The sequence below is a fragment of the Astatotilapia calliptera genome, chromosome 20, assembly GCF_900246225.1.
Source record: "Astatotilapia calliptera chromosome 20, fAstCal1.2, whole genome shotgun sequence".
Classification (NCBI taxonomy): domain Eukaryota; kingdom Metazoa; phylum Chordata; class Actinopteri; order Cichliformes; family Cichlidae; genus Astatotilapia; species Astatotilapia calliptera.
The window spans coordinates 11,185,603-11,198,025 of NC_039321.1; the positions used below are offsets into that span (position 1 = coordinate 11,185,603).

A 12,423-nucleotide genomic window follows, 5' to 3' on the forward strand; every position below is an offset into this window, starting at 1 on the left:
TATCTGGAGGCAGCCTTTGGAATTGGTTATGCCTACGTTCCAAAAACATGGAATTGCAGCCATGACCGTGTGAGGAAAGGCTGCCGTCGTTCTTTGGGGTTTTCTGGATTAGTCCTGGGAGGAAAGATTTTAAGCATTAGCTCTAAGCACTGTCTCAGCTCTGTCAAAAATAACCTGCTGAAGAGCGTGCTAGTGTACAGCACAAGTTACCATGGTGATGTACCCTGATAAGAAGCAAGCCACTGTTGTGACACTGAAGGTCTGAATTCGAACTTACCTCACTAACCACATATGAGTAAATGATAATCACAGATGAGCTCGCTGGATGTTTGGGGGGGGGGGGGGGGGGGGGGGGCAAGCACTGCTTGCTGGTAAGAGGTAAGAACATGAATCATTGAAAATGAGGCTTGGCACACACTCTGCACTGTCTAACAGCTTTGGCCTTGATAGAATGAGAAGCCTAAAGGAAACAAAAGCTTTGTATCTCACTTGAAACTGTTGGAGAGAGAAGACAAAATCCACACACAGCCAGTAAACACAGTCTGCCAGTATCAGTGCCACAGCTGTATGCTGCTGAGAGGATGGTGTCCTGCTGTTAAGATATCTGCCATTTGTAAGGGCTGGAGCCCAGACCTGTGCCTCCAACACCTCAGGTCCACTGGCTGCACACTGTATAAAGGTTATTTTAAAACTTTACACCTAATCAGTCAACGGTGGGGCTGTGTCTATTAACTCACCCCATTCCTTTTAAAGCCGTCTCTCGCTGTATTAACACATACAGTCAAAGAGCACAGATTACTGTGCAGTCATAAATCTCAGGTTCTGTCTTGCTGCAGACAGCACACTGAGATCCTTGACCCCCGATCCTGCCATAACGTTGCAGTTACAATACTGTGTGGGTAGGGGACGCCACAGGAACAGCAAACTCGTACTGGAGTTGAACTTCGACTCGGACCCCCTGAGGTTGAGCTTGTATGTTTGAATCAGCCATTTATTTTTCTCCTCTTCACTTGTTATAGCAAAGTTCAGAGAAAACAAAGAAGTCAACCGTGCACGGCCTCTGTCTATTTATATGATTGGTATTTACAGATCTGATATATTAGGCGACCCGCTACTTAAAGCAAATATGAGAAAAAGTTTTAAATGTAGCTACAATTGAGATGCTGAGAGCGCAGGTACACGTTCAAATGTCCACTAACAACTTATTATAGCTGGTCTGTGGAAAAAAAAAAACTCTAGCCATTTCATTAGCAGGATGGTTTCTCAAGGTCGCCAACACATGAAACTTGTTTACTCGGCGCCTCTTGCCAAACAGTTTTAACACATTCAGGCAGAAGGGAAAATAAATAAACCGCAGTCAGCCGTGCAATTTGCGTTTCCTCTTCCAAAGCTAAATTTGTCTTGTCTCGCAAAACACCACCCATCCTCTTTCGATTTTTTTCTCTGTCTTGACAGCAGCCGTGAACCAAATGATTCACATAGACGCCCAGCTCTTCTGCTAGGTTCAGGGTACACGGGAAATGTGGTAAATACGAGCACTCCTAGTTTGCGTGAAAATTCCGTTCCCGTCGGGGTTTCGTCGGTGGATTACTGCACCGCTGCTGTAAACAAACTGCATGTTGAGTTAAAATGCAGACAAAAGTTGGGGAGAAATTGGTCACCAATGTGTAAACTGTGTGCTCCAGATGTTTACCCACATTATAATATAGCAGCAGTAACAGGATATGCTTCATTGGGTTTTAAATAACTTAATGATAATAATTTTTAAAATGCAAAAAATGTTATTATGCAAAAGATTATGCAAAAATTTTATTAGCAGTCTAAAAATCATTCAGATAAAGGTATATAGTAATAATAAAGGAACAGAGTACAAAATAAAAAAGTAAATGCAATAATATTTTAAAATATTTTACTTTTTCTCTCCTCCGCTGCCTATTGTGTTGTAAATTTCATTGTTTTTCTGCAGTTTGTGTAATGTATGTATGGTCGGAAGAGGTCCTGTTTCGCTGCAGGCAACTGCAAGTGACAAATAAAGCTTCTTCATCAAAAGAAGAGTCTCTCCTTTAAGATCCAACCATGCAGTCAATCTTATATTAGACTGTATAGTCACAGCTTGGGGTGCCACGTGGTAAAGAGAACAACATTTCGCATCTACGCCTTAGAAAAAGTAGGAAAGTTCAACGGCCTGAATGCGTCATTTTCTTTGCTTTGCTCAGTTCGTTTCTTTTTCTTCTTCACTGTTCTCTTTTCTGTGTGCACGTGTGCGCGTGTACGTGCGGGGGGTGGCGGCTTGTTCCTGGAAGAGCCTAGCCTGCCTGCAGAGTCACTCACATTCCTGGCCGGGATTCAATGACTGAGCCAGACACACAAACGCAAAGAGAGGAGGCGTGTGAGTGAGCGCGCGACAGAGAGACCTAGACGGAGCGCGAGGGAGAGCGAGAGAGAGAGACACGCGCACTCAGACTGGGGGAGAGAGAGCTCTCGCGAGCGGACTGGCTCTTCAGACTTCTCCTCTCCGCGCAGTCAGAGTGAACTGCGGGGGCAAACGGGGTGGATGTTTCGTCCTCGACAGCGGAAAGAACCTCAAATAAGGATTTTTACATTTCGTTTTCAAGCCTGACAAACGGAACTTTTCGCCTCGGTGGAGTTTGGAAGCCGTTTTTTCTAATATGGACAGTCGGCTCACTGCTACAGGGAGCGACTGGTCGGTGTTGACTCACACACGGGAATAAAACTGCAGCTGGGACTTTTTTCCTGGATGGTTGATGAGGCGTTTCGCACATCTGATCAGCTCTGGGACGCGGTGGATTTACCAGGTTGAAGGACGCCTAGCTGGTTGTGATTCCCGGTCGACCGTAGGAAGGATTTACGCATCTAAAGTTGCAGGAAAAGCATGGAGACTGTAAGTCGGCCGAGCTTCCAGCCTCATCCGGGACTGCAACAAACTCTCAAGCAGTTTCACCTCAGCTCTATGAGCTCGTTGGGTGGACCGGCCGCTTTCTCTGCTCGCTGGCAACATGAGCTGCTCTTTAAGAAGGACGGGAAGGAGCCCGAGCCGGTTCTGCAGCATCTGCCGCCGCCCGTGATGCCCGGCCCGCTCTTCATCCCGTCGGACCGCTCCACGGAGAGGTGCGAGACGGTCCTGGAGGGAGAAACCATCTCCTGCTTTGTGGTCGGCGGGGAGAAACGGCTGTGCCTGCCGCAGATTCTCAACACGGTGCTGCGGGACTTTACCCTGCAGCAGATCAACTCCGTGTGCGACGAGCTGCACATCTACTGCTCTCGCTGCACGGCCGACCAGCTGGAGATCCTCAAAGTCATGGGGATCCTGCCCTTCTCAGCGCCGTCCTGCGGTCTCATCACCAAGACGGACGCAGAGCGGCTCTGCAACGCCCTGATCTACGGAGGCGCTTACCCGCCGCGCTGCAAGAAGGAGATGAACGGAGGCTCGCTGGAGCTGCAGTTCACCGACAGGAGCTTCAAAGTCTACCACGAGTGCTTCGGCAAGTGCAAAGGCTTGTTCGTGCCGGAGCTGTACACCAACCCGAACGCAGCGTGCATCCAGTGCATGGACTGCAGACTAATGTACCCGACCCACAAGTTCGTGGTGCACGGCCACAAGGCGCAGGAGAACAGGACTTGCCACTGGGGCTTCGACTCGGCCAACTGGAGGGCGTACATCCTCCTGGGCGAGGATTACACGGAGAAAGAGGAGAAGGCCCGCCTGGAGCTCTTCCTGGACGAGATTAAGGAGAAATTCGACTTCGCCAACAAGTACAAGAGAAAAGCATCATCCAAGGTAAGCTGGTCTCCGAGCTCTAACTGTTGCAGCTTGTTATCCGCCACCTTCTCCTTAACGTTAAAACGAGCGTGGGTCACCAAACTTTAAACATGACCGAGCAAACACGTTTCAGGAGTGGATGCTGAGCCTGACAGTGTCTGGTCACTGCTGCTACTGTGGTCTTACTAATTGGGCGTCATCCAGCAGCGACAACAATATGCCTCTGGTGGCAATAAAGCCATTATCTGGCCGTGAAACACCTTAAAGGGTAGTAAACAACAGTTGTGAGATAATGTTGTCACTTCTTCAGAACACTGTGGTTCAATGGGTTGCTGTCTGTGACTGTCTCTATCTCCAGTGGGTGAGCTAGACCTGACTGTTAGTGTGACAGACAGAGCTGGTATCATATGTGTCATTTTACTTGTCTGTGGTTTAATCAGTGCTGATGTCATTTCCCCCTCTCTCTAGTCTTATCCATGTTCTCTTGTGTTCTTGTTTGAACAGTCCCAGTAATCAGGTTTTAGGTTCTGCGCACTTTCAGTGGTCACACACCTCCAGCCTCAATCATCAGGTTTGTTTTTCTGAGCTTTAAAGCTGCATGGAAGGACTCTGTGTTAGCTTTGGTGTTTGCAGACTGATCCCACCCCTGTAGGGGGAAAAGGGCTAGTGAGCCCATTTGCATGAACTGTTACACATGAATGGAGCTGATGAAGCGGGGTTTAGAAGTATTGTGGTGGAAACATAACATGATCCCAACAAAGGGAAGCATTCAGCAAACATCAGAACCCCTCTACCAGGCCAGCCAGCCACCTCTGACAGGGCTCCTTTTGCCTACTCTCCCTCTCCTCGGTGGACTTGTAGAGCAGAGCGGAGTTGTTGATGAGGCTCAGAAAGCAACAGCACAAGTGTTTACAAGAGTTTTCCTCCACTCCTCCACTGAGGCTTCTTTCAGAAAAACCTGCCAAAGAAAGGGAGATCAGGGAGGCCCTTGAAGTCCTGAAGAGTGCCAGAGTCCTACCATGCACGGTGAACACACACTCTTGGCACACACTTTCATTCAGACTTGAGTGGACACACCTCAAGGAGCTCCACTTTCAGGGGGCTCTTGTGTTTTTCCAAGTGCTGACGGGGCGCCCGAATGTTAAGCTCAAGGCTTGTTTGAAATGCTTTTTAATTCAAGCCCTGCCCCCGAGCATCTGAGGGACTGCACACAGGTTGAGAAATATTGTTGCTCTCCTTTTTCTCAACACATTCGGGCACAGCTGAGGAAATGTTTGTGGAGGATGTCGCCACAGCGCCTTACTTTGAAATGCGTCACTGTTGTCAAAGGAGGGCAGCTCAGTGAATATTAATAAGACTGATAGAAAAGTGTCAGCAGCAGTCTCGCATAGCAGACAGACACAGGAAGCGATATTGCCACACTTCCCTCCTTGCAGACGCTCTTTTGAAAGCTTCCTCCTGAGACGAGTGAATCACAGAGTAAAAAAAGCTGTCCACATTTAGCAGCGTGCCTCCAGTTGTGGAGAAAGTGTGAACTTGAAGTTCACTTTTCCTTTTTTTGTCTTGTAGGATTCATACACAGTGCAGGCTGCAAAGCACAAATGCATTGAAGCGTTCCACGTAGGTTGGGGAAGGTTTTCCTGCGCAGGCCGGCCCCAGATTGCCATGCCAGGCTTCTGCTTTCTGGCTGGCACACATAATGAGTGGGTTTCCACATCAGGATGTGGAGATAAGGCTTGTGGTTGCAGATTTAGTGTGACACTAACTTTATAATTTGGCCTCACGATGACATCGGCTCTGCACAGTCTGCCTGGTTTAGAGAGATATGAGGAGTGAGGGTGGCTGTGGTGGATGGTGGTGGGCAGCTGAAGCTCGACTTGTGCTTGGCTTTGAAAAAAGTTTACCTCAGACTTTTTTGGTTTGTTTGGGTTTTGGCACCTTCCTACGTGGAGAGGGCCGTCCTCGGGCTTCTTGGTTACTGTATTATTATTATTGTTGCTTCATCAGTCTGTGCTCATGTTGCAGATGTGCGCCTCCTCAGAGTGGTGAGCATGTGTACACGACTGTTGTAACTGGTCTTGAGCAAAGCATGTGTGTCTGCTGAGCTTTCAGGTTCCTCCTAAAGTGCTGGGATGGGATTTGTTCAGAGACAGATGTGCACTAAAAACCAGCCAGAACAATAGCAGAGGCCATTTTGCGTCGATGCTCCACATATGCTGCGTTGTTGTGCTGACAACCAACACATTCCTGCAGGCTGTTTCCACGTGTGGCTGAGGAAAGGCTCAAACCAAACCTACGTAGGGTTGGAACGCACAACTGTCGAGTCTGAATATATCCTTCCAAGTCAGGGCACTTCTTAAATCTCTAACGTGCAGAAGCCAGCACTTCCCTTTCTGCTGCCCCCACCCTGCTACCCCCGGTGCTTGGAATATCTGGCCTCCAGCTGAAGGAGCTGCTTGTTTCAGGAGAGACGTGGGGCTGTGGTGGTGGGGGCTCAGAGGAAGTGAACTCCCACAGGGGATATAGGCCCATGTCCTGTTTCATATGCAAGGCGCAGTGCTGGCTAAGCCTGCTGACAGCCAGCCATGTCCACACAGCAGACAGAACAACAGCTGGGAGCTGTGCGTTTCAGTGGCTGTTCAGGGAATATTTCCATTCTGATCCTGTGCAGCAGTCTGCAGTGGAGCCCGACTGTGTGGCTGTTTCGGTCAGTTTGTATACTTTCCTATTTTCCTTTTCATAAAAAGTGCATTTTGTGCCCTGTGCTGGGAGAGGACACCAATTCAGTCAGGGCTCTGTAATGAGTTCTGCTGCTGTATTAAAAACTATATTTTGGGCCGTCCCATTAAAAACACGACTAACATGATAGAGTCGTGTCTCTGGTTCGAGCTGTGGGTCAGAACAGTGTTGGAAATGAACCACCTCACTGTGTGAATGGTGCTTCAGTCTTTGCTTGAAGGTATGGAGCGCATTCAAAGACAAAAGTATTCTTCACTTTCTAAGAATATTTAAAAAGAGTGTTTCATTCAGGGTTGCTGCTTTCTTCTTCTATGCTGGCAATGAACAACAAAAAGCATGTGTTTTGCTCTCCTATATGGAAAAACACATCAGCGATGAATCATTGTGCTCCATGACAAAAACTCTGAGGACCAGCCATAAGATGAAAAGTCTGTTTCCACTGCAGCTGCTCTCAGGACAGGCCTCTCTGTGGGAGCAGGGTGTACGGCTGCTTAGGTTTGCTTGGAACGTTTCTCAAAAGGCTGCGACTCCAGCGGTGGTGGAAATGAACTGGGTGCAGTGATTGTCTTCATACAGCACGTCTCCTTGCTACAAGCCGTTTGTATCAACAGTTTTTAACTTTTGCAAACAAAAGGACTTTTCTTTCCTCGTGTACGGCTCGACTGTGCACAGTCCTGATTTCTGATTATCAGGTATTTCAAACAGGGCTTCAAATTTACAGAAGCTGTGAGATGTTCAGTGGCAACACGTTACTTGAGTAAAATTTGATTGGATTCACAGCTGAGAAGAACTATTTCTTCCAACATGTGAGAAGTGAAATCTTCGGTGAAATACACAAAGAGCAGTGGTGCCGAAACTCGGCGCTGCAGTCATATCTCTGCCTGCTATGGACACATACTTGCTTTAAGTCAATAAGTGTCTGCCTGTCCATTTCAAGAAGATGGAGGGGTGAAAAAAGAGCAGGCCAGATAAGGTTTGTGCGTGGCTGCATGCAGGTCATCTGGGAAAGTTTGAATATCGGTTTGACGAGCCAGTAGCGTGCGTGACAATCAAGTGTTTCCTTCCCGTCTTTGACATTCCTGTGAGAATATTCCGAGCCGTATGATAACACAAGCACACACGGCTGGCTGTGGCTGCTCTTATGTTTTCAAAAGACCTTAAGTGTGTCTCATTGGGATTATAGCACAGGTAAGAGAAGAGCCAGTGACCTGATCCAGGTGTCTCGTGGGACAGAAGCTCTTTCTCAGCCAGATGATGGAATTTGGTGTCTAGTTTGACTGTTAGCCACAGCTGATGGTAGGTAACCATAGGCATGTTTGTTTAATAAGGTGGTCTGTGAATTATTCATCAGCATAACTGGACGTGCCCAAGCAGCGCGATCTCCCCTGCAGCTCCTTCCCCGGTAGTGTTTACATAGGTTGAGCTGTGAAGAGGGGACAGTGTTAGTGATGTGCTTAAAAATAAGTTGGTCAAAAGGTTTGACAGTTTTTTGGTCTTTAACATCAGAGAATCAGGCAGTCAGGCTTCCTCCAGTCCTCCTGCTGGTGAGCTCACCAGTGCTGAATGTTGAGACATGTCACATTTTATTCTTACAGGTTTTTCAGTAAAAAGATTTCAGTGTGAGTCTTACAAAGACAAGTGAACATTAGTCTGATGCACTGAAGCCTAACCCAGCACCTGGGTGATGTTAACTGAATGGTGCAGCCTGTCCACACTCTGTGTATGGAGTGCATGGATGATTAAAAGAGAGTCATATCTGTAAAAGTTTTTTTTCCCATGTCTGTATAAAGTGCAGAGGAGGATGCGAGATCAGGCTGTGGAGATAATCTGATGTGTATGTAGGACATGCGTTTCCATGGAAAATTCCAATCTTCTGCCGTCTTGCTGTCTTTCCTAAAGCTTTTCTTAATCTTTGACAATAAACGCCGCGATCGTTGGTGAGGGATGCCGTCTAGATGGATCCAGGATGAACTGGAGTCCGACGGGAGGGGGGAGGTTACTTTCTGCTGTGTCAGACCAGGAGCAGCCTTTGTGTATGATAGCAGCCACTGGCGGTACCCCATCCCCCCTCATGCTGTTTGTAGGGCAGCTAGTATTGCATGACCTTTCCCTCCCCAAATAAAGAGGTGACCCGCCTCACCCCTCGCCTCTCTTGACGACCAGTCGGCCAATGGCGTGTGGCTTAGCCGCTCCCACGGGGCAGATGGCTGTCTGATGAAGGCAGCTAGTCTCACATACTATCAAATAAATGAGATCCACCGTGATACAGTAAACTGAATGCTGCACAGTGGAAGTTGTGCTCTGATGCATTTCAGATTTGGCTGCAAACTTTTCCACAAAGCACACATGGGAACGTGTGAATAGCAAAAGCATCCCTTTGCCTCATTTGGAGCGCGATGGCGCACAGGCCCGGTCGGGTCTATGATCTGCTGTCATGCGAGTGCGCATGTGGACAAATATGTGTTCTTGTTTTGTGCCTGCATCAGCTGTAGGAGGAGATTAACATGAGCTCAATGCCTACTCATTTCCATCTCCATCTGCCTGTCTCCCACAGTGATGCTTCCCATCCCTCCCCCATCCCAGCCACACATACTGAGCTTAGACTTCCACACAGCAACCCGATTCCACCCCCGCAATTCCTTTTAAGTCTTATAAATGATACAGAAGCCCAAAGAATCATACGTTCACGCATTTACAGCCTTGCAGCTCTCTAACACAACATCCACAATGTCCTCCTTTAAGATCATGTCACGAGCCAGTGGTCCAGCTCAGTCCATGGGATGAGTGCTAGCTCATCTCCGGAATTATCTCAAAGTTTGGGAAGGACAGGTAGAGGCAGATGCCGGGAGATTGTCAATCTAATAATAAACAGTGCTAATCGTACGTCTGATCGAACGGGCACAGTTCCTCCGAGCAGGAGCTGCCAAGTCAACTAAGCAGCAAAGTCTCTGTCAAGTGGATGGGACAGCACTGAGAGACTTTTATGTTTAAGAAGCAGAGCAGCAAAGCTTCATGTTTCTACTCTGGCTGAAAATATGTAGAATAGCATCGTCGTCCTTTTTCTTTACACTGCTCCAAAAAATCCCACTGAAAGAGACGTCATGTGACTCACATTCATTTCTATTTGAAATTCTTAAATCTAGTCCACATTGTATGCACTACCAAACTTTACAGATAGGTTTATAATGCTAAAAATAAAGCTGATTGACCTTAGCCATCTTTTGTTTGTCCTCTCCATCATGGTGCACTCTGTTAGTTGGGGAGCTTGATTGTCTGTCACCAAAGGGGACGTTAAATGTTCTGAAATGCAGTAACAGTATATCAGCTTTCCAAATAAGCATTTGTCCAAAGCAGTCAGACCAAAGAGAGAGAAAGGGCGTCAGGTATACTTTCTATTCTTAAGAGAAAGGCTCGGTTCTTGGAAATCTCTTTCTTTCTTTTTCACTCTTCAAGGGATTTTTTTTTGGGGGGGGGGGGGCAGAGGTGGGGAGGGTGGGTGCACTGGTTTGGCCTCAGCCATGTGGAAGGGCAGCTCCCAGGAGGTTGGCGGGGTATTGTTGTGGAGGTATGGGGTGGTGTTTGTGTTATATGTGTGGTTTCGGGGCAGTTGTCCACTGGCTAGCTATTGTCACATCCTTTGTGACCAGTATCAGCTGTGGATCTGTTGCTTTGAGTCCCATCCCCCTTCATTGCGGGGATCACTGATCCCAAAGTGCCTGACTCCCCCCTTCAACCCTCTGTCCCCCTGTTTTTCATCTTTAGTGGTAGAAAGCAGACAGTGTGGACACTGTCTGCTTTCTACCACTGCATGTGGATGTTAAGAGACATTTAGCTTCCTTTGAACCAGACTGAAACTGGTTTTTGGTTCCAGCACTGCTGGTTAGGGAGCAGTGGGCTCTGGTGTCAGGAGGCTAACGCAGGTTTACTACCGAGTGACAAAATGTAATTATCCTATCATATCAGTCTGCTTCTGATATCAAGCATCCAAATGATTAACATTTGGATGCTTGATATTTGTTATCATGGGTGCTTAAACCTGTGTGTGTGGATATATGTGTGTAGGTAAGTATGTGTGTGTTTGTTATTGATTTTAATTACATCTCACCTTCTGCCTGCAGATGGAAATGAGCTAAAACATCATTTATCTTTTCTATCATTAAATGCTTCCTGTCCTGTCTTTGTTCAGACACATATTCCTCACCACACAGCCCGTCTACTTCTGACATTTGATGGTATTTTTAGTCATTTGACTAATTTAACAGATAGTTGGATAAACAATAACAGCAATCTGATGAAAGTATGTGCTTGTGAGAGATGAGGGGGACACGTTGGGTGAAGGGCCCGAGGCACAACCAGAGACAAGTCGCTGCAGGAAGGACCGCGTCTGTAGGACAGGAGGCGCACAGGCGAGGCGTGGGGGGAGAGCTGCTGTATGCATCAATCAAACCCACTTTATGGAATGACAAACAAACGTGAGTCACCCTTTGTGTAAGACGCAAGTGTTGCACTTTGTTTGTCTCACACTGAAACAAAGTCTGCTAATAAAAGACAGAAAGCGCCGTCTTTGTTTCTGGATGCACCTTTTTGATCCCTTAAACTTCACCTTTGTGAAATCAAATGGCAGCTTTGCGAGAGAAAGCAAAGTTGCGAAAGTGCGCAGCAGACTCGAGTGCACGCGCATGTCTTTTCTCAGAAATGGTGTGTTTCCTGGCTGCACGCAGCACAAACACATCTGATCTTTACTGTTGTTTAGTCTGCTCTGAGTCATTGTGATGTCTAGCTGCTGTTAGTTATGTTAGAGCTGAGCGAGTTAATGTTAAACAGGATTAATTGGCACGGCGGTGAACTTTGACTGACCGTTCAAGTGTTCTCACGCTTTTATAAGAAGTGCTGCTTCATCAAATGCAGCCATCAGTGGGTTTGAGGTGAAACCAGCAAAGAAGCTTTGGGCTGGTTCGATTTGCTGAGCAGAGACGGGAGCGCACGGCCGGGCAGAACAGGACGACACCGCTTCGGTAACACAGTTTATAAAGTGCAGCCACACCTCGCCTCAGTTTGTCAGGAAGTTGAGGTGGAAGATGGATGTGTGCGAGCAAATTAGGGCCTCTTGGTAGAGGCAGTCAGGGGTTCGGAGGCTAAGGTTACTCCTCAGGAACCGAGTGTTGGAAACAAAGGCTTTTAATGTGCTTATCAGGCCGGCTGGGCTGTTCCTGCTTTCCAAGTCACCAATCTCCTGAATGAAATCAGCCAGCCTCACTCTGGCAAATGAAGGAATGCTAAATAAAACAATACGCTGAAAGACGATCCCTCCTCCTGGCACCGATGCCTGCTTCTCAGGTTCAGGAAGCCGTCTCCAGCCAGGCCCAGACTTGCTCCTCTGCTTCAGCCTATCTCATTGATTTTGTACGTTGCACACTTCCTTTTACGCACTTCTTGCTTGTGTCTTATTGTAAACGTGCATACGGCTGTTTAGGCATCCTCTTTCTGCATGCACACACGTGTGCACGCGCTCATTCCCATCCTGCACAGCAGACAATAGACCTCTCGAAGCCCTCTGCTTATAATTAATGTAATTGTAGATCTCTGAGACGAGGTAATGCATTGCATGTGTAACACCTCCGGGCACAGAGGCGTTACTCTCAGCATCTTCTTTCATAGAAACGCTGCCACGGCTGTCTGGAGCAGCAGCACATCTGTTTATTTAAACCCCGCTGCAGCTTTTATGCTGCCGCTCAGGTGTGTGTCACGTTTGGACAAGTGTGACCTCTGCTTTAATTATCCCCTCTCACATGTGCAGAGGTCAGAGCTTCTGCAGCTGAACCTTGCCACGCCACCTCCACTCCCACTCCCATTCTTCCGCCCACTCATCTCACAGTTCTCCCTCTCTCCCTGCATGAAAGCTG

At 47.6% G+C, this 12,423-nt stretch overlaps 1 protein-coding gene across 1 annotated transcript in view; it reads left to right on the forward strand.

The window, feature by feature from the left end:
* The first annotated feature begins 2,294 nt into the window (after nt 1-2,294).
* The window catches only part of skia (v-ski avian sarcoma viral oncogene homolog a), a 64,454-nt gene continuing 54,325 nt past the window's right edge, over nt 2,295-12,423 (forward strand). The window contains exon 1 of the mRNA XM_026155304.1: nt 2,295-3,799. Within this exon, the coding sequence (XP_026011089.1) occupies nt 2,894-3,799 (906 nt within the window). The 5' untranslated portion in view covers nt 2,295-2,893. The remainder of the gene's footprint in view (nt 3,800-12,423) is intronic.